This window comes from Nematostella vectensis, chromosome 2 (assembly GCF_932526225.1).
Source record: "Nematostella vectensis chromosome 2, jaNemVect1.1, whole genome shotgun sequence".
In the NCBI taxonomy this organism is placed as follows: Eukaryota; Metazoa; Cnidaria; class Anthozoa; order Actiniaria; family Edwardsiidae; genus Nematostella; species Nematostella vectensis.
Window position 1 is genome coordinate 10,107,374 of NC_064035.1, and position 27,077 is coordinate 10,134,450.

At 42.4% G+C, this 27,077-nt stretch overlaps 4 protein-coding genes, 1 long non-coding RNA gene and 1 other non-coding gene across 10 annotated transcripts; 3 read left to right on the forward strand and 3 right to left on the reverse strand.

Annotated features, from left to right (window-relative positions):
- Positions 1–513: 513 nt before the first annotated feature.
- On the reverse strand, positions 514–1,325 carry LOC125559310. Its single transcript, XR_007306403.1, has 2 exons — positions 1,043–1,325; positions 514–621 (listed from the first exon to the last, which is right to left on the reverse strand). It is a non-coding gene; the product is annotated as an uncharacterized LOC125559310 (long non-coding RNA).
- LOC116604245 (leucine-rich repeat extensin-like protein 3) lies at positions 811–3,223 on the forward strand. The gene is made up of 3 exons (XM_032366282.2): positions 811–966; positions 1,542–1,612; positions 2,419–3,223. The coding sequence occupies exons 2-3, from the start codon at positions 1,546–1,548 to the stop codon at positions 2,943–2,945; spliced, it is 594 nt and encodes a 197-aa protein (XP_032222173.2). The 5' UTR covers positions 811–966; positions 1,542–1,545; the 3' UTR covers positions 2,946–3,223.
- A 1,325-nt stretch (positions 3,224–4,548) lies between these two features.
- Positions 4,549–7,688, reverse strand: LOC116604244 (vegetative cell wall protein gp1). 2 transcript variants are annotated; one of them, XM_032366280.2, is made up of 4 exons: positions 7,540–7,688; positions 6,929–6,999; positions 6,426–6,458; positions 4,549–5,733 (listed from the first exon to the last, which is right to left on the reverse strand). In XM_032366280.2, exons 2-4 carry the CDS (start codon positions 6,987–6,989, stop codon positions 5,039–5,041), a joined length of 789 nt encoding a protein of 262 aa, XP_032222171.2. In that variant the 5' UTR covers positions 6,990–6,999; positions 7,540–7,688; the 3' UTR covers positions 4,549–5,038. The 2 variants fall into 2 exon arrangements, with proteins under 2 accessions (XP_032222171.2, XP_048577228.1); XM_048721271.1 differs by lacking the exon at positions 7,540–7,688 and adding an exon at positions 7,098–7,191.
- A 4,230-nt stretch (positions 7,689–11,918) lies between these two features.
- Positions 11,919–16,281, forward strand: LOC116604305. 2 transcript variants are annotated; one of them, XM_048724233.1, is made up of 6 exons: positions 11,919–12,043; positions 12,901–12,928; positions 13,680–13,832; positions 15,445–15,585; positions 15,670–15,736; positions 16,151–16,281. In XM_048724233.1, the coding sequence occupies exons 1-5, from the start codon at positions 11,990–11,992 to the stop codon at positions 15,732–15,734; spliced, it is 441 nt and encodes a 146-aa protein (XP_048580190.1). In that variant the 5' UTR covers positions 11,919–11,989; the 3' UTR covers positions 15,735–15,736; positions 16,151–16,281. The 2 variants fall into 2 exon arrangements, with proteins under 2 accessions (XP_048580190.1, XP_048580191.1); XM_048724234.1 differs by having other exon boundaries at positions 11,935–12,043; positions 13,692–13,832.
- Positions 16,282–16,377: 96 nt separating this feature from the next.
- LOC5521305 lies at positions 16,378–19,207 on the reverse strand. Its single transcript, XR_007307093.1, has 3 exons — positions 19,085–19,207; positions 17,403–17,705; positions 16,378–17,271 (listed from the first exon to the last, which is right to left on the reverse strand). It is a non-coding gene; the product is annotated as an uncharacterized LOC5521305 (transcript).
- A 3,532-nt stretch (positions 19,208–22,739) lies between these two features.
- Positions 22,740–27,025, forward strand: LOC116604327. 3 transcript variants are annotated; one of them, XM_048724195.1, is made up of 6 exons: positions 22,740–22,859; positions 24,210–24,243; positions 24,709–24,861; positions 26,155–26,295; positions 26,380–26,445; positions 26,898–27,025. In XM_048724195.1, exons 1-5 carry the CDS (start codon positions 22,806–22,808, stop codon positions 26,442–26,444), a joined length of 447 nt encoding a protein of 148 aa, XP_048580152.1. In that variant the 5' UTR covers positions 22,740–22,805; the 3' UTR covers position 26,445; positions 26,898–27,025. The 3 variants fall into 3 exon arrangements, with proteins under 3 accessions (XP_048580152.1, XP_048580150.1, XP_048580151.1); XM_048724193.1 differs by having other exon boundaries at positions 22,741–22,859; positions 26,892–27,025; XM_048724194.1 differs by lacking the exon at positions 22,740–22,859 and adding an exon at positions 23,259–23,334 and having other exon boundaries at positions 26,892–27,025.
- The last annotated feature ends 52 nt before the right edge of the window (positions 27,026–27,077 follow it).

Sequence of the window (27,077 nt, forward strand, 5' to 3'; positions counted from 1 at the left end):
AAGTCAAATTGATTGAGCTGACGAGGAATTTGGCTAAAGGCTTTTCCTGTATCCAAGACGGTGGTTACACAAGCGAAGTCATACTATGTGTTCCTGAAAGGTTGTGGTTGTACTGCTTTAGCACACCGAAAACTAATACAATAAAAGAGTGAAACAAATAGAAACATTTGTAAGGATAGCAAGTTTTAAGGATTAAAAGATGTTGTGTACTATCATCAAGTAACCAGGTCTTCTTGCTGTGAAAAAATTTGTTCTAATAAAAAATATCTCAAAATAATTCAATTCCGTCGTCGTGATTTTATCATCCTCCTTCACCTAAATTGCATTAACAACACAAACATACGAAAAGTTCGCGACAAAATTGGATCCTTTAGTTTCACTTAAGCAAAATGGCTAAGAATTGTTTTGTTTACTACAGGTGACTGGGCACAAGCAACCTTCACTTGGCCATTTAAACATTTGAACGCCTTCCACACACATAGCTTTTGACCCCTGTTGTCATATTCCGATGAAAGATATCACGTTTATTTAATCGAGAAAATAACTTAGGGCAACCATTTTTGAATTCCATAAATAACGCACAAATAAACCTTGCTTGATGTCTTACGGGGTTGTGTTTATCTGAAACAGATCATTAGAAAAGATGAGATGAGATTGGGTACTTGTTCGATGCAAGTCTCCAAGTGGCTGGTTCGGAAAACTAACAGGTTGACACTATTCATTATTCATGGCTTGAATCAGTAAACCATGAACTGTGTGTTATCAAATGACCTAGTCCGGAAAACTCGCAAGAATCAAGATCATAGTCTATGGGATTATTATATGCATGAGTGACCCGCCTGAGCCAATCATAAGCCAGAAAAAGAGAAGACGTCGTAGGCAATCTGTCGCTTGTGGAAAAGCACTTTTATAACCCACCAGGCCCGTGGAGGATAGTACAAGTTACGCCTTCAGGGAATCAAACAGGTGAGGCGAATGTTACATACGTTTACCGAAGAAAGATTCCCATAAGCAACATTATTCAACTGTATGGAATACGTACGTTTTCATCGAGGAGTTTCGTTGCTGATGGGAGTATTTCTTGAGTCATTGGGTAACTGGTGTTGGCAGAATGGATAGGAGAGCCCACAAATGTCAGCCTTTGAAACAGTTTTACCGGCCTTGATAGAAGTTGGGATTTATTCAGACGGAGAGATGTTGACCCAAAGCCTGGTAACATCTCTGTATTTTTGTCTTCTTGAGCTTGGTGATACGGCTCGTTCGTCATCCCTATTACATTAAATAACTTTCGTCATTCCTTCTTATAATTGTACAATAAATAACTATATCCTCTTAAAAATTATCTTTTTCTCGGAACACCCATCAACTGTCTGCATAAACCAGAAGGAAAACACGATGGCATTTATCTCGATTGTTTGTTAAGGTAGCATCTATGTGGTGTAACTTTATTGCAAAGAGTGACAGTCAATGATATGACTTATACTTTTGGCGTGTGACAAATAGTGATAATCCTGCTAAAGAATATTGTGTTTTTGTTTCAGAATAATGGACAAGCGTATTGTACTCTTAGTACTTGCCGTCGCGGTATGCACGGAGGCCAAGAGCCTGAAAGGTACTGCTAACTTCTCAATATCTACCAGGGATAAAGCAATAGTCCTTTTGTTTCGATCCCTAGTCTAGAACCCCGAGACTTGGATCGATTAAGGAAATGCAGAAATTATTTATACTGCAATAAGTGGAAAAGTAGTGGACTAGAACATAGCGATCGATCTGGCGCGGGCGACGTCGCTATCACGAGGAGTATTGGTCATTGTTTGTGCAAATACAAACTCGCACTCTGCGCTATTTAGAAGGCACAATGTAGCCTTTTGTACGACCAGAGAGCAAGATTTCTATCAAGTTCGTGTAAAAAAAAAAGAGTTCAATGTGTTTCCTTTTCCCTTCGTGAACAGCTAATCGCTCGCGTTTGTTTTGATTCGATGATCCCGCCACCCGCCCGGTAACAGGTGTATTGATAACCGGAACAGTGTAGAGACCCAACAATACTCGGGGAACCAGGCAGGCTTGACAATGTGTCGGGGCTTAACGCAAGGTCGCTATTTATCAGAAAAGTCAACGTGTATGAGTTTTTTCTCCACACACTCTTCTACTTCCATCATATTTTAACGTTAAAAATATCATACTGGTTGACTTAATGAATTACGTTATTGTTTGCGTCGGACACGGTTTACTCAACAATCCGCGATTTGGATAGAAACAGTGGTCGAAAATTCCTTCACGAATCCGTCCGGTTAAACTTGGCCCTCCGCAAAATAATGATAAAGTTGCGAATCCAAATGGCCCAAACGACCCGCTCGCAAACTAGATGTGCAACTGATGATGTACTCCCTTTAAAACAAATCTCCTCTTTGTTTCTAGGTGACAAAAAGTGTGACGTATCTTGTATGCCAACGAGCTGTGCGCCAGCCTGCCCACCAGCATGTTGTGCACCACCCCCACCCCCACCCCCACCACCACCCCCACCACCACCACCACCACCACCACCACCACCACCAATCACCCTCCACCACGAGCAGCACGTCGTTAGCCACGTGATGCACCCAGCTCCCCCACCACCACCACCTCCACCACCAGCACCCTGCATGCCACCATGCCACCAGACCCAAGTGGTGCACTCCGTCCAGTTTCACGCCTCCCCACCGGGCCCCCCACCAGCACCCATGCCTGCCCCACCCCCAATGGTCGTCCCATCCCACCGACACGTCTTCCACCACTTGACCCATCCAGCACCACCACCAATGCAGATGGCTCCAGCACCTTGCCTGCCACCTTGCCACACCGTCCAGACAGTGCACCAGCACGTCCACCACTTCCCGCCACCACCACCACCACCCTGCCCCGTCGCCTGCCAGCCCGCCTGCCAGCCCAGCTGTTTTGGAAAGTAAATTCTCGCGCGCTTCCCGTTGACTCGGAATGTGAGGCGTTAGAAGTGACATGATGCAGTTCAGAAGAAGACGGAGAGGAAAGTAGAGGGAGGAAATACGTGTGAATCTCAGTGATTCCGTATATTTGTTCACCCAGTATTTCTTTGTACATAAGAGTGTTCTTCGCTTTTGTTCCAATTTTTGGGACATAATGTGAAAAAGATTTCAAGTGGAATTGTACGTCTGCATTGTATTGCAGTTTTCTGTTATGTTTGAATAAATTCGTGGAAATATTTGAATCCAGACGTGTGTTCACTTGAAATGTCTTCAGCGTCATTTTAGTTAAGCGAGCTAGTATAATTATTGATTTGGGCTGCGCCATTGTATAAGTAGACAACGAATCCGGTTTCCATCTGCCACCACATCTATTGGAAGGGGAGTCAATGGCGCCCGAACCGTGAACGAAGGCTAGCGATTGGATAACCGCTGACCACAATGATGGTACAATACAAAGGCCTACATAACCTAAACTGGCCATACCACCACGTTGTGTCGTTGGCCTGGAAGAACAGATGCAGGATGAAGGAAAAGGATAAAGGCACAAAAATAGTCAGTTATGACATATTATTTAGATTTTTACGCTCGTAGTTGATGCGATCTGTAGACCTTTTTCCATCTAACATGGAATAATCAATAGAAATCTAGTAAAGGTGAATCAACAGCTCCTTCGTAGCTTCTTCCCAATCCACGGTTGTTATAACAAAATTACACCTTGTGAGAAAAAAATCGCTTTTAGCCTTTAGAGGATTTTTAGTATATCATTCTATAAAGGACGCAGTTTGTTTTACTGTATAGGATATTTCGGGCGTTCATGCTATCACCTCCATCACTAACCTCATACACATACAATTTTACTCTCATTGTAATATTAATTCCCAATATAAAGTGATCCCAAGCAAAAAAAAAAAACTGCCGCGAGTTACTTTAGACCGTTTTTTTTTTGCCATATAATGACATTCGTCAGAACACTACACGATAGGGTGAAGGCAACACTACCAGGGGGAGGCGAAGGCTACACGACCAGGGCGAAGGCAACACGACCAGGACGAAGGCTATACGACCAGGGCGAGCGCTACACGACCAGGGCGAGGGCTACACGACCAGGGCGATGGCTACACGACCAGGGCGAAGGCAACACGACCAGGGCGAAATCTACACGACCAGGGCAAAGGTCATGCACATGTGCAGGGCGAAGGCTACACGACCAGGGCGAAGGCTACAGGACCAGGGCGAAAACTTTAAGACCAGACAGAAGGCTACACGACCAGGGCGAAGGCAACACGGCCAGGGCGAGGCTACACGACCAGGGCGAAGGCTACACGACCAGGGCAAAAGCTACAAGACCAGGGAGAAGGCTACACGACCAGGGCGAAGATCACATGAGCAGGGCGAAGGCTACACGACAAGGGTGAAGGTACACGACCAGGGCAAAGGTCAAATGAGCAGGGCGACACGAATAGGCAAAGGCTTTTCGAGTACATAAGGGAATAATTATGGCACGAAAAAAAATTAACTCTCTTTAATAAAGTTATCGTAATGATGTTCATGATACAAAAAAGATTCCTTTTCCTCTCGATGTCCTTTTTATTGTAATAAAACTTACATAGACACGCACATTTACATATGAACTAAAATAACTACATCCCATCTCCCTAATATGCGAATCCTAAACTTAACAAAATGCTATTTGCTCATATCAACAAGCAAATATTGTTTCGAGTATGATTGCTTTGAGTTTAAAACATGCTTGTAGAGTCAAGAGAGAGCTTTTTTTTGTCTCTTGCGTCAATAACAATTATTTACAATAGATGACTTGGAATCGGGCCACAACTGATTAAACAAATTGAATGAACTCCTATAAAACGCTTTCAAAATGGTATTTACAGGATTTCTTTGCGTAATAAGAAAAGGTCGCGAAAGCTTTCATCACCGTCCCGATACCAATATCTGTTCTTTTAACTCTAAAGTCACAACTTCTCCAACATATTTCTGGCATGTTCTTGCTATCCATTTCTGGTGTTGATTCTTGTACGTCATATCCGGTCGAAGAGAGTTCACTTCCTGTCACAGCACTCTGATTTACAGGACGGCGCACATGACGGGGCGCAGGGGGCGGGGCAGGTGCCAGGGGGTGGGGCCATGGGCATGGGCATGGGCATGGGCATGGGCATGGGCATGGGCATAGGCATGGGTTGAGGTGGCATCATCATGGGCATGGGTGGAGGCATGGGGGGCAAGAAGACGGGAGGCTGGGGTGCCATGCCCATGTCTGGGCAGCACTGGGGTGCACAGAAAGGCTGGCACTGCTGTTGTTGGGGCATCATTGGCGGCATCATAGGGGGCATCATGGGGGGTTGTGGGGGAGGGAGGGGTGGAGGAGGGTTGCAGCACTTAGAGCTGCAGGCGGGGTAGCAGGCGCTGGGGCATCCGGGAGGGCATGGCGGTGGTGGCATTGGCTTAGGTGGTGGGGGAAGGGCAGGGGGTGGAGGGGGAGCCATCTGTTGGCCGCAGCAAGCGGTCTCCTGGCACTGCTGGGGACAGGGAGTGTTGGAGATGCCGTTAGGTCCAATCATGGTCACCCATTCGTTGCACTGAGGGGCGCACTGGTCAGTAGGCATCGGCATGGGGGGTGGGAACATTGGCATGGGTGGTGGAGGCATCATGGGAGGAGGTGCCATGGACTGACTGCAGCATGAGTCGGAGCAGCTCGGGGCGCAGCTTGGCGCGCAGCCTCCACCACATGGACTTCCTACAAACAGACGAGCAATCATCAGTCCACATATTAGTGACCAGGGTATGTACTTGTCTGTTATTACAAGACTTCACTTCACGGTCTGCTTCTGCAACCTTGGGTTCATTATGGCCGTAGAGCGCTAGTAAACATAGTTCTCCCCTTCCAACAGAGGACTCATAAGAAATGCTGCTTTGAAGGCAGCCTTCTCTCTAGCCAAAAAACTATTCTCAGAAGCTTGTTCTTTTATGTAAATAACTAAAACAAACTAAGCTTGACAATAGAGAGTTTTCACTGTGTAGATAAGGAGCATGAAATTAACTTTAATTAGCAACTAAAACATGCTAAGGGTGTCTACCAGCGCTGTCATAAGATCTGTATCATGTTCGAGGACAGAAAGTAATGGACCCGCGAGTCACATGAAATGATTAGGATATACTTAAAGAGGACAGCCCAGCCTACCCACGAGGCATTGCACAGTTGTTTCATAGTTTTTTATATGATGACATTTGTATTACTTATATAGGGCAAGATTCATTATGCGATTAAATTGATGGCATCAACAATGGTTGCCCAAGCAATGCATCATGGGAAGAGAGGCCAGTCCCAGATCACCAACAAACCACATCTCAGTAATAAGATTTTTACTTGATTGACGATACGACATAAATTAATCTAGAAAGGACACTATATTCTCCCGGTGCACTCACTTCTTTCTCTTAGCTGCTGAACAAAAGAAGGAACTGAAATATGAAAGGAGAAGAGTTCATTATTAGCTGCAGCATAATCAGATAGCATGCACTATTTATCAGTGTTCAGAGCCGTAGCCAGAAAAAAAAATGTTCGGGGTAGGTTCTTAAATATGTCCTTTTGGCATTCCGGCTCAACTGGGGGGGGGGGGGGGGGGTAGAGGGCAGTTGCTACACTTTGCCCCCGTGCTAGCTACAATGTTAGCTACTGCCGTGGTGTTAAAAACATTACGATTTATTGGAATAAAGTCCGATTTTCGTCAAAGTCTAACTAGTCATGAAGAGGATTTTATAATCCTCTCTCTTGTCATGTGCGTTATTCCAACGCCCTGCCCATCTCCGCCCTTTATTAGAAGTTAAGTTTTTTTTTTTAATTTTCCAACTGGCATTTCTGCATCTGAAGGCTTGCTAAAATGGATTACTCAACAATATGTGAACATGATATTTTTATTTTTTTCCCTCACCTCCATTAGCCCATGCCGTTGCCAGGAAGGCAAGACAACACACCACAAGAGAAAGCTTCATGTCAGGATAGCTGAAGCATGAAAAAACCTTATCAGTTCGCTGCACAACTAGAAAATCCGCTGACAGGTGGCGGGAGAGATTACTCAAGGAAAACGGGGAAAAACTTACATATCCAAGAACTGGAAATCACACAGCAGGATTCGTATTCGTTGAGGTAATATATTTTAAGGATTCACTGAGAAGCAATTGAAAAAGTCTCTACTTTTTCAGATATCCTGAAGGATTATTGACTTAAAAAAGCGTGATAATAGAACCCTCGCCTCCTTTGATGCAACCATAGATGTGGAAGGGGGAAATCTGACTTTTTTAATGTATATATACCAGTAAATGTGACAAATTTATATTGAACGAAGAATCCTGAATTTACAAAAAAAAACTCTTGAGAATCGCGTATCTTTCTGTTAAGAATAAAAAGATCAATAAGAATCCATATCTCGAGTACTAACAAAAAAAGATTTGCAACGCAATAAAGTTCGAATTTTTAGTTTCCGGTCTTTTAAGAAAAAGAGAAAGAAAACAGAAAAAGACATGAAGAATCGTTCAAACATACCTTTTATCGGTAGATTCCCGGTAGCAAAACTTCTTGCACTCGTGAGATCCTGACCTGCTCGTGTCCACTACCTGTTTATTTATTAAACATCGCCGTCAATTCGTCAAGCAGTTCACATATTTTCGTACTGCTATAATCTTTAGTAATAGAAAACAACGCAAGCGATCATCACCACAGAGAATAGCCGTGATCTGACCGGGGGAAATCTAAAGCAGAGAAGTTCATCAGGCAGGAAAGGCACTCGAATTAGAGAGGCTTTCGTTTTGATTATGTACGTTTTATTTCTTTTTATATTATCACGGTCTGCTAGTTATGTGTTTAGATTTGACTGCTTCTATGATTTGCTTCATTTGGTTTCGTTATTTCGTCTTTGTGAATCGCGTGGTTTTATGGGCTTTGAAAAGCTCTGCGCGGGCCTAATGAAACAGCTAAGCTGTGCCGCACAATCAGAATGGCATTTAAGGGAGCCTTATAAATGTAGTGAGATACCTTTGCTGATAGGATAGCCTCTTGTGCTTCAAGGAGGAAGGCCTTAATAAGCGAGGACTGGAAAAATGAAAATGGAATGTAGGATTCGAACAACTAACTACCCATAGGTGAGCGTAGAGGACATTCCTCGGATCTTGTTCTGTGATTTTGTATGAAATACCCCCCCCCCCCCCCCCCCGATGCAAAAATATAAAAAAAAAACGCAACTAGTGCAGTACTACCACTGTGGACTGAGTTTGATTGAGACAATTTTTTAATGAGGGTTTCACATAATATACTACAGATAATGAGCTTGTGGCTCTCAATTCAAAAAACACAATTAAAATATAAAATTAAAACATGAAATGAATGTTATTATAAAAGGGGATAACAAATAAATATAGAAAAAGTTGTTGTCCCTCTGGACGTATGTCGCTGGATTGTGCCCGATGGTTTATTTTATGGCGCTAAGCATCCTTGAAAAAGATGCCAGGGATTTGATTCCCCGGATGCCAGGACGGAGAGCATTCCACAGCTGAGCGCATTTAAAGCGTAGTGTTCTTTCGCCAAATGAGCGATGGACACGCGGTAAAATTAGATTACAAGTAGCGTATCTATTGTTCCGTGAGTGTATAGCAGGGCCTAAGTTCTGCTGTCAACTTCACACCGTGGATTATTCTTACAGCTCGCTTCTGTAACATGATCATCGCATCGCTGTGCATTTTCAGGAGTCCCCCCAAATGGTCGCGCCATAGTTCTTAGCTTTGAAGGTGGTTTGACCAAATGCTAATGAGGGAGAAGAAAAAAACTTCGTTACTTTGATTTTCTGGCTCCCAACATACTGATAAACGCAGTGTTATTGATAAAATACACACTAATTAGACTGTGTCGTTTCGGACTGCACCCTAGAAGAAAACACTGCCATATAACACGGACAAAACAAAAACAAGGGGTATAAAAGACACGTTTACAGCTATTACTGGTTTGATATGTATTCTTGCTGTCTTTGTCAAGTGCTAATTTTTTCTAGCGAACTGCTTTTAAGGCCCTGTGTACACGAATACGTATGAGTCGGATGAATCAACAACTAAAAGTTCCGTTATCGAAAAGTCTTCACATAGCGTAATCGCACGTTCGATGATTCCGGATTTACTCCATATTCACCCTAGTACCCAGGGCGGTTTTATTATATTTAGCGGCGAATTTTATGTTAACAAAAGCTAGTATTACATTATACGGCAAATAGGAGTGGTTGGTTTCTCCCACGCCTTTTTAACTGCTTCTGTTGGACGATTTGTCCAACAGACGCCAAGAGAAGCTGTAAATGGCAACTCCTTGCACGACATAGATCAGTTACACTGTCAGCATATTCAGATTAAACCGAACAACCCGGGCTACTGAAAATTTTACCAGGGGGAAGGGATACCCAGCTTCGCTCGTTGTCCAGGATTTGTTTTTTTATCACACGGCTATAAACTAGAAGTGATCTAGACGTTATGGTAATCAAAAGTTCTGGACTCGACCATCCTCACGAATACGGACCGTAGCGTAATCATCACGCTCAAAAAGTTGCGGATTCGCCTGCGTAATCGTCGTATTCGTGTGGACGATAGCCGTGCGACAATAAAGTTGCCGATTCATCCGATTCGGTATTCTTGTGGGCAGGGTCTAAGTTATATTCCTACATTTTCTATTTTCATGACGACGGCAAGATAAAGAGCACAGTTCTATGGAGAAAACCACTTGCCTTAGTCATAATTTAGAGATAGCTTTCCTTTTCTGTTTTCCTTTATTTATTCCTCTCTCGTGATCTGGTGAATGCTGAGTTTGTGAAAATTTTCGCGCGCAGTTTTCTCGCCTTTTTTGTACTATTTTCGACTACTTACAAAAAACATTGTTTGATTGATAATTTTAAACAGTTTTTAACTATCAAGCTGTTTTTTTTTTCCAAAAAAAGAAATGCAGCGCGAAATTTAATATTGATTTAATATTTCTGACAAAGACCTTTAATACGCCTAGTATTTTTGACGGTTGCTAACTTATAACGTTTTATTATAAATAATACCCGGTAGTCCATCGCAACGACACTTTTATTAATCTTTTATCCATTTGTCGTTTGATTTACTTAGCTAAGAATATAAAGTTATGCTTTTTTCATGCGAAAACGAAGTGTTTTAAGATGAGCTATTTTAAAGTCGTCAACGAGTTTGAAACCACTTATTCCTTGTCTTGCACTACTATTCTTGTACTAATTAATCAGAGCCGTAGCAGGCCCTGCTATCTTCGAAGATTATTCGGGAATGATCCAAAGGGGCGTGGCTGTGCCCCCGCAATATTTTCTTATGTTTATGTATTGTGCCCCCCCCCCCCCCCCCCCAAATCTTACGTGGCCTGCTACGACTCTGTTAATGCTGCCTGTATGCTTTTAACAAAAGTTTGGTAGGGCAGAACGTCAAAGTGTCGCCTTTTTAGTCAAAATCAGTTATTAAATAAACAAGAAAAAGTGTTTTAAAAATCATTAAACCAATTTTGTGTTATAAAACGTTTTGTTTACTTTTCGCGAGATAATTGGTTTTTAATGTGAAAATACTTAAAAAAATAAGGAAGTGCCTTTTACTGGCATACGTATAAACGATAAACGCAAAATGATAAAAAGAAATATTAGCGAAGACAAACAGTAGATGATTTGTTTATTCTACCAAAGTCATAACACCAAAACAAAGGCAGTGTGACATGAAAAAGAACGATGCTACCACCAGACCACGTTTTCGCCTTATTTTGATACAAAAAGTACCCCAATCAAATGTCAAGATCTCCTTATTTATCAATGCGTCACTAAACTAGGTTTAGTTCGGCTGTAACGCAGGCTAGCGCTAACCTACTTTCTAGGAACCGGCCATAGAAGATCTCAGAAATAAGTACAAAGAAATAGAATAAATACAAATCAATGAGTTTTAAAAACAATCTACTTTTGAGTTTGGTTTCTGTCACTGTGCTCTATTACTCTAAACAACGGTAAGAAGTTGACGATTTAATATGTATTCATAGCAGCCAAGAGCAATTCGTTATCCAAATAATTCACAATAATCAATTTGTCAATTTGTCATTGTCTATATCCTTTTGAGTTTTGAATGAAAGTCCCTTTCGCGCGATAGCGACAGGTCAGCTCGAGTCTTAAAAAGGGTTGGTTCTGACTAAACTGATCAAAAACCCACTAAGAAAATAATACGTTCCCCTTGGTGATGAATCAGTCTATCAGTATTAACTCGCCCGCGAGTATAGCGGACTATAGACAATGTAATAGCTTTTTTGCTGTAAGCGAAACCAAATATGTTAACAAGAGATTCATATGTAAGTAAATTTTGACATATGATTCCCTAAAATCAATTTGGAACTTTACGACATAGTTCTGTGACTTAGTTTCTATGATACAGATAGCGATCAGAGAAATTCAATTATGAATTATCCTAATATAATTAAGACTTTTAAAGGAATTATAATTTCAATTATAAAGGCGTCTAGGGTAACAAGTCAATACAATTATACTAGAAAAAACTAAGAAATGAGTATAGACAAAGAATAAAATGAATTTAAAAAAACATGGAAAATGTATTGTTTTTCACGGTAGCTTAAAGACTTGTTTACTAAAGATGGAGAAAAGAAAACCCTATGTCTACTATTTTTTTTTTGAGAGAGTGAGAGAAAGAGAGAGAGAGAGAGAGAGAGAAAGAGAGGAGAGAGACGCGAAACGAGAGACGCAAAACATAACGATTTGTTGAATGAAGAGATTACATTTCCAAATAGAACAGACTTATTGTTCCTTTGAATTGCGTCAAAACAAAGAATTCTTTCTCTGACAGTCTTCGCGTGTGTACTTAGGAAAACAAATACAGCGGAAATTGCTCGATGAATAAAAAATAATGGTTTAGGATAAAAGAGAGAATACGGGACTGTCTGACACACTTCGTGTACGGTGGAAATCATGTTTGTTATTACTGCTATCCTCGTCTTGTTCATGGCCGCCCTTACATCTCAGGTAACTTAAACCCTTTCTATATAAGGGACTGTTTATAAGAATGTCAGCTTTCCAGAGTTTTCAGTTAAGACTTCCTAAAACACTACCCCAACCCCTTTAACAAAACTTTCTTTTCTCCCGTGCTCGTGGCTATCACGGAGTGTTAACTAAACTGAGCGATGAAAAAAGTTACACAGTTAAACAGTGGCATGTAGGTCTAAAAAATAACCTAGATATACCAGTTTTTTTATATACCATCCAAATTGATTTACATCCTCGGGGACCCAGGGCGTACTGAGAAGCCCTCGTTTCCGCTCAGTACGCCCTGGGTCCCCGAGAATGATATATTCAGTTGTCAGTGAACATTTGAGTGAAACATTTGTTGATGCAGAAAAATAATGATTAAAATCTATTCAAAATAAAATCCAAGAACAAAACATCTTCTCTTAGAATAAAAGAAAAATCAAATCAAATCATGGCTAAAAAAAAATAATTGGCCTTGAAACAAGCTAGTTCAGCTCGGATTAAAAAAAACGACGACGACCATACAGGTCCAGACGTGCGTTGAATCATCGTATGGCAGCTAAAGCTTTAGGGTAAGCTGGAGATTTCGGCCCCAGCACCGCTATCTAGCGAACTGTACAACACACAAGTAACAGGCACCCGCGCACTAATAGGGAGGCAGTAACCAGGTTCCTAGACCTGTCTTATACGGTTACGCCACGCACAGCTGGCTGTGACGTAGGGTGAAAAATATCGTGGTTTATCCGGCAGCCTTTGGTCTTTTGGGAGTATGTGACATCTGTCTCTCCTTTCTCCACCAAATGTGTTTGCCGCACTTCAATCATAATTTGATGTCTTTTCTTATTATCTTTTAGGCCTACGTGTCTTTTGATGATCACGATGGTAAGCATCAAAACTTCCAGGCCCGTACCTAGGAATTTTCTTGGGGGGGGGGGGGGGGGGGGGGGTTTGAGGGAGTTTTCTGATAAAAATCTGACCACCCGCGAAAAAAATGCTTTTTATGCCTCTTAAGTATCTCCACGGGACGTTTATTGTCGGATTTGACTACATACCAGAGTGATCTAGCTTATGCTTTATAGTTTTGTCTACAAATAGCGAGTCTATTGAGAACTGAAAGTGGACCTTCGGCCTTTGTGGGGGGGGGGGGGGGGGGGGGAGGGTGCGTTCGCACCCTCCCCCCTGGGTACGGGCCTGACTTCCCACAATATTTGATAAGCACTGAGCTGCATTCGAGGCCAGACGAATTAATTTGATAAGGAAACCTAAAACAACTCAGTGGCAAAATGAGGCGCGCGTAAAGACATTCCCGCCTAAATTTATCTGTTTTTTAGATTATCATCCGGGCGCACGATTTGGTATGAGGGGAAGGGGTAGGGGGTGTGGGAGGGGGGGTCTGATCGCCGGCGAGCGTGATGGTGTTTTATTGCTTTCTAGTCGTTTTACACGTTTCCTTCATCATATCATACCTTCTTTAATTTCTACAAAGGCGGGTTTTGAAAACGGGTTTTCCATCACAGACATACGTTTGACAACAATGATGTGGGCAAGTAAACAACATGGCCATTCTTCTATAAGAAATTACTAGCCATAATCCCACAAGTATTAATTTGACACTTTGCTTTGTATTGCTCAGGTTGCAAGCTAGATGCACACCAAAGCACCAATTGTGAAAAGTATTACGACTGTGGTGCTCATGGACGCAAAATAAAGTTTCGTCACTGCGATTCTGAATCCCCGAAGAATTGCGGAGTAACGCTAGAGACGGACGGTTGCTGCACGTTTTGCCGTAAGTTATTACAAACCATTGTCTTGTTACAGGGGAATTTAGCAAAGCCTCTGGGATCTGCTGTGGTGACGATACTCCGTCTGTCTATTTGTATAGTGTTAATCAGCTTTGCGTAAAGAAAGATCTATACGCGAGGAGTGAGGGGGAGGGAAGGGTGGATCTCCGTGAGGAAGAAGGGGAGATTAATCTCATTAAGCAGGAAGAGGAATGAATATCTGTGAGGAAGAAGGGGTAGGGATCTAGAGGAGAAATTTCAGTGAGGAGCAAGGAGGAGGAATCTCAGTGAGGAGGAAGGGGGAGGAATCTCAGTGAGGAGGAAGGGGGAGGAATCTCAGTGAGGAGGAAGGGGGAGGAATCTCAGTGAGGAGGAAGGGGGAGGAATCTCAGTGAGGAGGAAGGGGGAGGAATTTCAGTGAGGAGGAAGGGGGAGGAATCTCAGTGAGGAGGAAGGGGGAGGAATCTCAGTGAGGAGGAAGGGGGAGGAATCTCAGTGATGAGGAAGGGGGAGGAATCTCAGTGAGGAGGAAGGGGGAGGAATCTCAGTGAGGAGGAAGGGGGAGGAATCTCAGTGAGGAGGAAGGGGGAGGAATCTCAGTGAGGAGGAAGGGGGAGGAATCTCAGTGAGGAGGAAGGGGGAGGAATCCCAGTGAGGAGGAAGGGGGAGGAATCTCAGTGAGGAGGAAGGGGGAGGAATCTCAGTGAGGAGGAAGGGGGAGGAATCTCAGTGAGGAGGAAGGGGGAGGAATCTCAGTGAGGAGGAAGGGGGAGGAATCCCAGTGAGGAGGAAGGGGGAGGAATCTCAGTGAGGAGGAAGGGGGAGGAATCCCAGTGAGGAGGAAGGGGGAGGAATCTCAGTGAGGAGGAAGGGGGAGGAATCTCAGTGAGGAGGAAGGGGGAGGAATCTCAGTGAGGAGGAAGGGGGAGGAATCTCAGTGAGGAGGAAGGGGGAGGAATCCCAGTGAGGAGGAAGGGGGAGGAATCTCAGTGAGGAGGAAGGGGGAGGAATCTCAGTGAGGAGGAAGGGGGAGGAATCTCAGTGAGGAGGAAGGGGGAGGAATCTCAGTGAGGAGGAAGGGGGAGGAATCTCAGTGAGGAGGAAGGGGGAGGAATCTTAGTGAGGAGGAAGGGGGAGGAATCTCAGTGAGGAGGAAGGGGGAGGAATCTCAGTGAGGAGGAAGGGGGAGGAATCTCAGTGAGGAGGAAGGGGGAGGAATCTCAGTGAGGAGGAAGGGGGAGGAATCTCAGTGAGGAGGAAGGGGGAGGAATCTCAGTGAGGAGGAAGGGGGAGGAATCTCAGTGAGGAGGAAGGGGGAGGAATCTCAGTGAGGAGGAAGGGGGAGGAATCTCAGTGAGGAGGAAGGGAGGGGAATCTCAGTGAGAAGGAAGGGGGATGGATTTTCGTGAGAGGGAAGGGGGGTCTTTTCTGGAATTACAGACACCTTTTCATAAAGTTCACGAAATTTAATGAAAATCTAGCACCAAGACTAAAAAGCGGCATCGCGCAGTTGCGCAGTGGGATTCCTGTGGTTGTTTTTTTGAGTGAAGGACCCCCTTTTCATACACACCTATAGGACGTGCTCAACGTAATTACATTCACAATTTCCCTTCCTAGCATGCAGGGATGGCGATGGAAAAAAGAAAGATGAGGGTGACGAGTTCTTGGTCGGCAATATAAATCCTCATGTGAAGAATTGCAGGTGCATTAGGGACCAGGATGGCGTACTAGTTGCACGATGCAAGAACGCCCTCATTCGTAAGGATAATAAGCTCTTGTGTGTGTTTTTATTATAAGCTCTTGTAATTCTTCGTTTCTTGAGGTTATTTCTATATTTCGCAGTGCCACTTAAACAGTCTACCGAGGGAACAACTTGGGAGCCGTTTATTGGCAAGCGTCGACGATAAAGGTGTTACTTAACTAAATTATATAGTATGCAATTGTTAAAGTGCAATTGTCAAGCCAGAACAAAAGAGAACAAAGACATTACAGTGTAAAGTACCAATAAGTACCCGCATTGCACGGGTTTTTGAAAATCACTCTATAACATAACTAAAAAATTATTCCGACCCTGTCCCCTATAAAGTGGTGCGGTTGGCTTCTCGAGCATTCAAAATGATACGAAGTGAAAGATTATAACGGATGCGCAATACAGTGACAAAAATATAAACAACCAGGTGTTAAAATTGGCGAGCCATGATGCCATACTTGTGCGCCTGTCTTAACACAGGCTCCCAATGATAAGAATGGATATGCGGTAATGCACAAATGCAAGTCTTACTGGAATTGAAGTGCTTATACCGAGTTATCTTATTTCTTTCAGAAACAGTGCGCACTGTAGTAAAGATGCACCGTTCACATGATTGCTCAACAGCGCTGGACGGTTGTATACCTCCATCCAGCATATCGTCGTGTTTAGCTCTTTTAAACCGCAATAAACATATATAAAATTCCTATCCGGTTTGTTGTTGTTTTGTGGGGAAGAGAGGGGCAATATTCTAAGGCAGAAGCTTATCAGTAAGAATAAGAGATGTTATGAAATTAAATGTCTTTTTAAACATTTTATTTTATTATTTAGCTTCAGACTTTTATGGACATTTATCATAGAGCTGTTTTACTCCCAGGAAAAATCCCTACATATTTGCTACATAAATGATATGCAAATCAGTAACTACAGCTTTCCATATCTGCGAACTATCGCCGATCATTTCTAAAAGCTAAATCGCCTTAAGGTTTTCTTATGACTTCAGCCCCTTCAAAGTGCATCAACATCAGTTCTAGTGAAAGTCTCCAGATTCTGATTGTTGATATAAGCCTCCGCCTCTTTAAGCGCCTTGTACCCCGCCTTTCCCCAGCGCCCAGGGAAATCAATCTTCAAGAAATTCACAGTGCGTTCCAGAGACTTCCTCTTCTTGTAACAAGCCCTCGCAGCATCTAGTACCAGTCTATTACACGCATCTGCACGGACAGTAGTGCACACAGGTAGCCCCTTTGTCAGGTAGAGATCAACGCTTACTAGTTCTTTTGCGGAAAACAGGATTTTGCGAGACTTGGGACTAATTTTCGGCATTTGTTTGAGAGAGCGTACTTGATAGCTGTTTTAGTTGGCGCGATTATCGTTGGGTTATGCGCCCAAGAGAGAGTCCCCATGTGGGATGCGAGCTTGGGGTGAACAAAAACGAACACGCGTTGGTTACGTCTAACTGCGTCGCCAAGTGTTGGCCATCTCCCCGAGGTGGCGAACTCGTCATTCATGGACAAGGATGAGGGGGACTGGTCCCACCACAGGGATCTCAGCTTATCTTCGATATCACGTGCGATAGTGCGCTCGTTCCAGGGCTCGTAGTTTCTGGTGAAGGATATGACGACAATTTCGCGCGGGTTCTGATTCAACCACTGATCGATCTCCTTCAGGATTGATTCCACAGGGTCAGCGAATAACACCTGCGAGAATAATGGTTTACCGTTTACAGTTATAAATAGCCCTTACAACACAACACAACCAGAATTTTCATTATATTTTATCATCAGTATATGGAGTATATGTAGGGCATGTGTGTTTGATAGCAATATACCTTTCTACAGGAGTAAGTCGTGGTAACTTTAGTCTGTTCCCAAAGGCTGACATACTCCTCCTTACTGCACGTGTCTATCTCGATACTCCGAATACCATTCTCAAGCTGTTGCGTAGTACTGTCGTCCTGGTTTCGAGCAAAGCAGCTAGCACCAGGTACCAGTCTACTCCCGTACAAAAGAAACGGCGTGTCCTGGGCACCAGCTTAGGAATTATGTGTGGCGGCGAATGTAAACTGATCAAAGTGTAGCTTGCAATAATGAGGGCTTCCATTACACGACAGAACTTGTGTGAACCGCGTCAGCTGAAATGCGATCGTATGGTCATTATGAGTTATTCCCTGGATGTTCTTGGTCTATGTGCTTCTTTTGAGTCGCTCTTCTTGAGGGATTCTAGGTATCCTGGGTTTTTAGTCATTAAGTTTGTACGCGTAGGGTATATCCAGACACACACTCTGCTGCATAAACTGCCTATACTACCACGAATGACTGTAAACGCGCGTTTATACCTTTGTTTGATATATACAGCAACCTTAAAGAACCAATATCAGCCACACCTTTATTATTGTTTTTCAATCAAGGTTGGGAGGCAAATTTTGAGAAAAAATCTCAAAATATGAATTTAATTGACTTACTTCTTTTACCACGATTTTTGGAAATATCGCAGCAGATTCCAAAATTAAGCCGATCGAAAATTGATGTTTCCTCACCGTACTTTTCTAGAATTACAAATTGGGCCGCTGACAGAAAGCAGGGGCGTACGTAGCCTATAGGCCTGCAGTTACGGGACTGCAAAATTTTTTTGGCGATCTTATTTGCATAACGAGGGGGATAAATCAAATGTTTACTCATTCATTTTTATGTACGTAGTTTTATATATATGATGAGGATAAAAATATAATTTTCTTAATCATAGTAGACTACAGATGATTTCCAAACATATTGTTATGTCGTTCAGTGCCCCGCGACGACTGAAGTCCTATTTCAGATCGAGGATGACCGAGGATCGTGTAATATTCTCAAGTCTGACTTATTGACGCCAATTTCAAACCCAAAAGCGGGAGCTATGAAATCTTCACGGCGATGCCGGATGAGGGGCCACGCCCCCATTCAGCTTCTGAATGCTTTGACTGCAACTTGTTAAAATCCTGCGTATGCCCCTGGAGAGCCCTTTATTTAAATTGCAAAAGGTGTAGTGCGAAGTTCCAAATCATTTATAATTAACCACCTTTTATCTGTCTTTACACCCAGAATCCCTTGGCACGTAGATCCAAGTTCCGTTAACAGTGTATGGAACAAGTACTTTGAATATTCGTATATTGAATGGTTGATATAATATTCTCGTCCTTAAAGTTGCGTCTCATCTCTTGCTTCCTTACAATTCAGCGACTTAGTTGAACTGTAACAAGTCTATATACTGTATTGTGGTTTGTATGGTCGTGTAAATGACAATTCAGCCTCAATGTTACAGAATGGTATTAGCCAAAACCTTGATGGCAAATCATTCTTTGTGTTGCCTATTCAAATAAACTTATTGACCTTATTGGTTTACTCTCCGTCAAAGAAATTGATAGAAAACTGTGCTATCTTTTTAGGGGTTTCTAAAATGAGCAAAGAATATGATTAGTCCGATTTGAGAACTACTTTTCCCCGTCTCAAATAGAATAAAGTAGAATTTACTTACTAGCAAAATCCCGAGTGCCACCAATAACTTCATAACTGAAATTTTTGTTAGGTCATTGCTCACTTCCAGTCGCGCGTATTCAGGTGACTGCCGTTGTGTCTATCGCACCGCTCCACCGCTCAGTTAAATAAAACCCCGCCCAATGAAACCTCAAACAGATGGTAGGATGCCAAGCTTACTCTAATAAGTACCAATTTCCGCGAGAGGGAAAAACCTTCACAAATGGCTTCCGAATAACACGGTAAAAGCTTTTGAATAGGTATCTAGCTATTTATAGGTATCTAGTAACGAGGAATCCCTCAACTGCTCAAACGTTAGAAATACCGTTTATTCTGAATAAATACACATCACAAAGCAAAGAGAGTTTATTGTGGCCTTTATTCTAGGATATAAGACAATTATAGGACAATTATACAGGAGGTGATCAATCGTAAAAATATTCGAGCTAGTTACTGGGATTGACTGAAGACTGACTGAGAGGTTGGTAAGCCTGTGCTCGCTTCTGTAACATGATCATCGCATCGCTGTGCATTTTCAGGAGTCCCCACAAATGGTCGCGCCATAGTTCTTAGCTTTGAAGGTGGTTTGACCAAATATTAATGAGGGAGAAGAAAAAAACTTCGTTGCTTTGATTTTCAGGCTCCCAACATATTGATAAAGGCAGTGTTATTGATAAAATACGCACTAATGAAACTGTGTCGTTTCGGACTGCACCCTAGAAGAAAACACTGCCATATAACACGGACAAAACAAAAACAAGGGGTATAAAAGACACGTTTACAGCTATTACTGGTTTGATATGTATTCTTGCTGTCTTTGTCAAGTGCTAATTTTTTCTAGCGAACTGCTTTTAAGGCCCTGTGTACACGAATACGTATGAGTTGAATGAATCAACAACTAATTTGTTCCGTTCTCGAAAAGTCCACACAGCGTAATCGCCCGTCCGATTTTTCCGGATTTACTCCATATTCACCCTAGTACCCAGGGCGGTTTTATTATATTAAGCTGCTAATTTTATTTTAACAAAAGCTAGTATTACATTAAGCGGTAAATAGGAGTGGTTGGTTTCTCCCACGCCGTTTTAACAGCTTCTGTTGGACGATTTGTCCAACAGACGCCAAGAGAAGCTGTAAATGGCAACTCCTTGCACGACATAGTTCAGGTACACTGTCAGCATATTCGGATTAAACCGAACACAGACTGGAAATTTTACCAGGGGGAAGGGGTACCAGCTTCGCTCGTTGTCCAGGATTTGTTTGTTTATCACACGGCTATAAACTAGAAGTGATCTCGACGTTATCGTAATCAAAAGTTCTGGACTCGACCGTCCTCACGTATACTGATTCGTAGCGTAATCATCTCGCTCAAAAAGTTTCGGATTCGCCTGCGTAATCGCCGTATTCGTGTGGACGATAGCCGTCTCCGCAACAATAAAGTTGCGGATTCATATCGATTCGGTATTCTCGTGGGCAGGGTCTAAGTTATATTCCTACATTTTCTATTTTCATGACGACGGCAAGATAAAGAGCACAGTTCTATGGAGAAAACTACTTGCCTCATTCATAATTTAGAGATAGCTTTCCTTTTCTGTTTTCCTTTATTTATTCCTCTCTCGTGATCTGGTGAATGCTGAGTTTGTGAAAATTTTCGCGCGCAGTTTTCTCGCCTTTTTTGTACTATTTTCGACTACTTACAAAAACATTGTTTGATTGATAATTTTAAACTATCGAGCTGTTTTTTTTTTTCGCAAAAAATAAATGCAGCGCGAAATTTAATATTGATATTTAATATTTCTGACAAAGACGTTTAATACGTCTAGTGTTTTTGACGGTTGCTTTCTTATAACGTTTTATTATAATTAATACCGGTAGTCCATCGCAACGAAGTCGTCAACGAGTTTGAAACCACTTATTCCTTGTCTTGCTCTCCTATTCTTGTACTACTTAATCTTGGCCGTAGCATATAGGGGTGGGGCACTGGGGGCATGTGCCCTCGCAATAGCTTCGAAGATTATATTTTCTTAATGTTTATGTATTGTGCCCCCCCCCCCCCCCCCCTCCAATCTTACGTGGCCTGCTAACGGCTCTGTTAGTGCTGCCTGTATGCTTTTAACAAGAGTTTGGTAGGGCAGAATGTCAAAGTGTTGCCTCTTTAGTCAAAAGCAGTTATTAAACAAACAAGAAAAAGTGTTTGTGTTATAAAACGTTTTGTTTACTTTTCGCGAGATAATTGTTTTTTAATGTAAAAATACTTAAAAAAATAGGAAAGTGCCTTTTACTGGCATACGTAAAAACGATAAACGCAAAATGATAAAAAGAAATATTAGCGAAGACAAACAGTAGATGATTTGTTTATTCTACCAAAGTCATAACACCAAAACAAAGGCAGTGTGACATGAAAAAGGAACGATGCTACCACCAGACCACGTTTTCGCCTTATTTTGATACAAAAAGTACCCCAATCAAATGTCAAGATCTCCGTATTTATCAATGCGTCACTAAACTAGGTTTAGTTCGGCTGTAACGCAGGCTAGCGCCAACCTACTTTCTAGGAACCGGCCATAGAAGATCTCAGAAATAAGTAGACAAAGAAATACAATAAAAACAAATCAAAGAGTTTTAAAAACAATCTACTTTTGAGTTTGGTCTCTGTCACTGTGCTCTATTACTCTAAACAACGGTAAGAAGTTGACGATTTAATATGTATTCATAGCAGCCAAGAGCAATTTGTTATTCAAATATTTCACAATAATCAATTTGTCAATTTGTCATTGTCTATATCCTTTTGAGTTTTGAATGAAAGTCCCTTTCGCGCGACAGCGACAGGTCAGCTCGAGTCTTAAAAAGGGTTGTTTCTTACTAAACTGATCAAAAACCCACTAAGAAAATAATACGTTCCCCTTGGTGATGAATCAGTCTATCAGTATCAACTCGCCCGCGAGTATAGCGAGCTATAGACGATGTAATAGCTTTTTTGCTGTAAGCGAAACCAAATATGTTAACAAGAGATTCATATGTAAGTAAATTTTGACATATGATTCCCTAAAATCAATTTGGAACTTTACGACATAGTTCTGTGACTTAGTTTCTATGATACAGATAGCGATCAGAGAAATTCAATTATGAATTATCCTAATATAATTAAGACTTTTAAAGGAATTATAATTTCAATTATAAAGGCGTCTAGGGTAACAAGTCAATACAATTATACTAGAAAAAACTAAGAAATGAGTATAGACAAAGAATAAAATGAATTTAAAAAAACATGGAAAATGTATTGTTTTTCACGGTAGCTTAAAGACTTGTTTACTAAAGATGGAGAAAAGAAAACCCTATGTCTACTATTTTTTTTTTGAGAGAGAGAGAGAGAGAGAGAGAGAGAGAGAGAGAGAGAGAGAGAGAGAGAGAGAGAGAGAGAGAGAGAGAGAGAGAGAGGAGAGAGAGAGAGAGAGAGAGAGAGAGAGAGAAAGAGAGGAGAGAGACGCGGAACGCGAGACGCAAAACATAACGATTTGTTGAATGAAGAGATTACATTTCCAAATAGAACAGACTTATTGTTCATTTGAATTGCGTCAAAACAAAGAATTCTTACTCTGACAGTCTTCGCGTGTGTACTTAGGAAAACAAATACAGCGGAAATTGCTCGATGAATAAAAGATAATGGTTTAGGATAAAAGAGAGAATACGGGACTGTCTGACACACTTCGTGTACGGTGGAAATCATGTTTGTTATTACTGCTATCCTCGTCTTGTTCATGGCCGCCCTTACATCTCAGGTAACTTAAACCCTTTCTATATAAGGGACTGTTTATAAGAATGTCAGCTTTCCAGAGTTTTCAGTTAAGACTTTTTAAAACACTACCCCAACCCCTTTAACAAAACTTTCTTTTCTCCCGTGTTCGTGGCTATCACGGAGTGTTAACTAAACTGAGCGATGAAAAAAGTTACACAGTTAAACAGTGGCATGTTAGTCTAAAAAATAACCTAGATATACCAGTTTTTTTTATATACCATCCAAATTGATTTACATCCTCGGGGACCCATGGCGTACTGAGAAGCGCTCGTTTCCGAGCGGAAAACAAACGGAAAACGAGCAGAAAACAAACACAGCGGAAATTACTCGATGAATAAAAGATAATGGTTTAGGATAAAAGAGAGAATACGGGACTGTTTGACACTTCGTTTACGGTGGAAATCATGTTTGTTATTACTGCTATCCTCGTCTTGTTCATGGCCGCCCTTACATCTCAGGTAACTTAAACCCTTTCTATATAAGGGACTGTTTATAAGAATGTCAGCTTTCCAGAGTTTTCAGTTAAGACTTCCTAAAACACTACCCCAACCCCTTTAACAAAACTTTCTTTTCTCCCGTGCTCGTGGCTATCACGGAGTGTTAACTAAACTGAGCGATGAAAAAAGTTACACAGTTAAACAGTGGCATGTAGGTCTAAAAAATAACCTAGATATACCAGTTTTTTTATATACCATCCAAATTTATTTACATCCTCGGGGACCCAGGGCGCACTGAGAAACCCTCGTTTCCGCTCAGTACGCCCTGGGTCCCCGAGAATGATATATTCAGTTGAGTGAAACATTTGTTGATTCAGAAAAATAATGATTAAAATCTATTCAAAATAAAATCCAAGAACAAAACATATTCTCTTAGAATAAAAGAAAAATCAAGTCAAATCATGGCTAAAAAAAATAATTGGCCGTGAAACAAGCTAGTTCAGCTCGGATTAAAAAAAACGACGACGACCATACAGGTCCAGACGTGCGTTGAATCATAGTATGGCAGCTAAAGCTTTAGGGCTAGGCTGGAGATTTCGCCCCTAGCACCGCTATCTAGCGAACTGTACAACACACAAGTAACAGGCACCCGCGCACTAATAGGGAGGCAATAACCAGGTTCCTAGACCTGTCTTATACGGTTACGCCACGCACAGCTGGCTGTGACGTAGGGTGAAAAATATCGTGATTTATCCGGCAGCCTTTGGTCTTTTGGGAGTCCCAGCCATAGCATGAAGCGTCATGCAAGAGTATGTGACATCTGTCTCTCCTTCCTCCACCAAATGTGCTTGCTGCACTTAAATAATAATTTGATGTATTTTCTTATTATCTTTTAGGCCTTCATATTTAATGATCGTACCGCATACGATGGTAAGCATCAAAACTTCCCACAATATTTGATAAGCACAAGGGTTCAGCATTCGAGGCCAGACGAATTAATTTGATAAGGAAACCTAAAACAACTCAGTGGCAAAATGGGGCGCGCGTAAAGAAATTCCCGCCTAAACTTATCTGTTTTCCAGATTATCATCCGGGCGCACGATTTGCATAAGGGGAAGGAGTGGGGTAGGGGTGGGGGTAGGGGGGGGATGGGGTCTGATCGCCGGCGAGCGTGATGGTGTTTTTTATTGCTTTCTAGTCGTTTTACACGTTTCCTTCATCATATCATATCTTCTTTAATTTCTACAAAGGCGGGTTTTGAAAACGGGGTTTCCATCACAGACATATGTTTGACAACAATGAAGGGGGAAGTAAAAACATGGCCATTCTTCTATAAGACATTACTAGCCATGATCCCACAAGTCTTAATTTGACACTTTGCTTTGTATTGCTCAGGTTGCAAGCTAGATGCACACCAAAGCACCAATTGTAAAAGGTATTACGACTGTGGTGATAATGGAGGCAAATTACTGTTTCGTCACTGCGATTCTGAATCCCCGAAGAATTGCGGAGTAACGCTAGAGACGGACGGTTGCTGCACGTTTTGCCGTAAGTTATTACAAACCATTGTCTTGTTACAGGGGAATTTAGCAAAGCCTCTGAGATCTGCTGTGGTGACGATACTCCGTCTGTCCATTTGTATAGTGTTAATCAGCTTTGCGTAAAGAAAGATCTTTACGTGAGGAGTGAAGGGGAGGGGGGCGGTAGATCTCCGTGAGGAAGAAGGGGAGATTAATCTCATTAAGCAGGAAGGGGGATGAATATCTGTGATGGAGAAGGGGGAGGGATTTAGAGGAGAAGTTTCAGTGAGGAGCAAGGAGGAGGAATCTCAGTGAGGAGGAAGGGGGAGGAATCTCAGTGCGAAGAAAGGGGTAGGAATCTCAGTGAGGAGGAAGGGGGAGGAATCTCAGTGAGGAGGAAGGGGTAGGAATCTCAGTGAGGAGGAAGGGGGAGGAATCTCAGTGAGGAGGAAGGGGGAGGAATCTCAGTGAGGAGGAAGGGGGGGGGGGGGAATCTCAGTGAGGAGGAAGGGGGAGGAATCTCAGTGAGGAGGAAGGGGGAGGAATCTCAGTGAGGAGGAAGGGGGAGGAATCTCAGTGAGGAGGAAAGGAGAGGAATCTCAGTTAGGAGGAAGGGGGAGGAATCTCAGTGAGGAGGAAAGGGGAGGAATCTCAGTTAGGAGGAAGGGGGAGGAATCTCAGTGAGGAGGAAGGGGGAGGAATCTCAGTGAGGAGGAAGGGGGAGGAATCTCAGTGAGGAGGAAGGGGGGGGGGGAATCTCAGTGAGGAGGAATGGGGAGGAATCTCAGTAAGAAGGAATGGGGAGGAATCCCAGTGAGGAGGAAGGGGGAGGAATCTCAGTGAGGAGGAAAGGGGAGGAATCTCAGTGAGGAGGAAGGGGGAGGAATCTCAGTGAGGAGGAAGGGGGAGGAATCTCAGTGAGGAGGAAGGGGGAGGAATATCAGTGAGGAGGAAGGGGGAGGAATCTCAGTGAGGAGGAAGGGGGAGGAATCTCAGTGAGGAGGAAGGGGGAGGAATCTCAGTGAAAAGGAAGGGGGGTGGATTTTCGTGAGAGGGAAGGGGGGGTCTTTTCTGGAATTACAGACACCTTTTCATAAAGTTCACGAAATTTAATGAAAATCTAGCACCAAGACTAAAAAGCGGCATCGCGCAGTTGCGCAGTGAGATTCCTGTGGTTGTTTTTTTGAGTGAAGGACCCCCTTTTCATACACACCTATAGGACGTGCTCAACGTAATTACATTCGCAATTTCCCTACCTAGCATGTCATACACACCTATAGGATGTGCTCAACGTAATTACATTCACAATTTCCCTTCCTAGCATGCAGGGATGGCGATGGAAAAAAAAAAGATGAGGGTGACGAGTTCTTGGTCGGCAATATAAATCCTCATGTGAAGAATTGCAGGTGCATTAGGGACCAGGATGGCGTACTAGTTGCACGATGCAAGAACGCCCTCATTCGTAAGGATAATAAGCTCTTGCGTGTGTTTTTATTATAAGCCCTTGTAATTCTTCGTTTCTTAAGGTTATTTCTATATTTCGCAGTGCCACTTAAAAAGCCTACCGAGGAACCAGATTTTGGAATTCCGATTGGCAAGCGTCGACGATAAGGTTGGTACTTAACTTAGAATATATATTAGAGTGGTTTTCAAAATCCCGTGCAACAAAATGCAATTGTTAAAGTGCAATAGTCAAGCCAGAACAAATGCGAACAAAGACATTACAGTGTGAAGTACCAATCAGTACCCGCATTGCACGGGTTTTTGAAAATCACTCTATAACATAACTAAAAAATTATTCCACCCCTGTCCCCTATAAAGTGGTGCGGTTGGCTCCTCGTGCATTCAAAATGATACGAAGTGAAAGATTATAACGGATGTGCAATATAGGGACAAAAATATAAACAACCAGGTGTTAAAATTGGCGAGCCATGATGCCATACTTGTGCGCCTGTCTTAACACAGGCTCCTAATGATAAGAATGGATATGCGGTAATGCACAAATGCAAGTCTTACTGGAATTGAAGTGCTTATACCGAGTTATCTTATTTCTTTCATAAACAGCGCGCACTGTAGTAAAGAGGCACCGTTCACATGATTGCTCAACAGCGCTGGACGGTTGTATACCTCCATCCAGCATATCGTCGTGTTTAGCTCTTTTTAAACCGCAATAAACATATATAAAATTCCTATCCGGTTTGTTGTTGTTTTGTGGGGAAGAGAGGGGCAAGATTCTAAGGCAGA

Coding starts and splice junctions, on each gene's coding strand:
- LOC116604305 (XM_048724233.1), top strand. CDS start 11,990: ATGTTTGTTATTACTGCTATCCTCGTCTTGTTCATGGCCGCCCTTACA. Junction 12,044..12,900: donor TGGCCGCCCTTACATCTCAG/GTAACTTAAACC, acceptor ATTATCTTTTAG/GCCTACGTGTCTTTTGATGA. Junction 12,929..13,679: donor GTCTTTTGATGATCACGATG/GTAAGCATCAAA, acceptor TGTATTGCTCAG/GTTGCAAGCTAGATGCACAC.
- LOC116604327 (XM_048724195.1), top strand. CDS start 22,806: ATGTTTGTTATTACTGCTATCCTCGTCTTGTTCATGGCCGCCCTTACA. Junction 24,862..26,154: donor CGGTTGCTGCACGTTTTGCC/GTAAGTTATTAC, acceptor TTCCCTTCCTAG/CATGCAGGGATGGCGATGGA. Junction 26,296..26,379: donor ATGCAAGAACGCCCTCATTC/GTAAGGATAATA, acceptor TATATTTCGCAG/TGCCACTTAAAAAGCCTACC.
- LOC116604245 (XM_032366282.2), top strand. CDS start 1,546: ATGGACAAGCGTATTGTACTCTTAGTACTTGCCGTCGCGGTATGCACG. Junction 1,613..2,418: donor GGAGGCCAAGAGCCTGAAAG/GTACTGCTAACT, acceptor CTTTGTTTCTAG/GTGACAAAAAGTGTGACGTA.
- LOC116604244 (XM_032366280.2), bottom strand. CDS start 6,989: ATGAAGCTTTCTCTTGTGGTGTGTTGTCTTGCCTTCCTGGCAACGGCA. Junction 6,459..6,928: donor AACGGCATGGGCTAATGGAG/GTGAGGGAAAAA, acceptor TTCATATTTCAG/TTCCTTCTTTTGTTCAGCAG. Junction 5,734..6,425: donor TCAGCAGCTAAGAGAAAGAA/GTGAGTGCACCG, acceptor GTCTGTTTGTAG/GAAGTCCATGTGGTGGAGGC.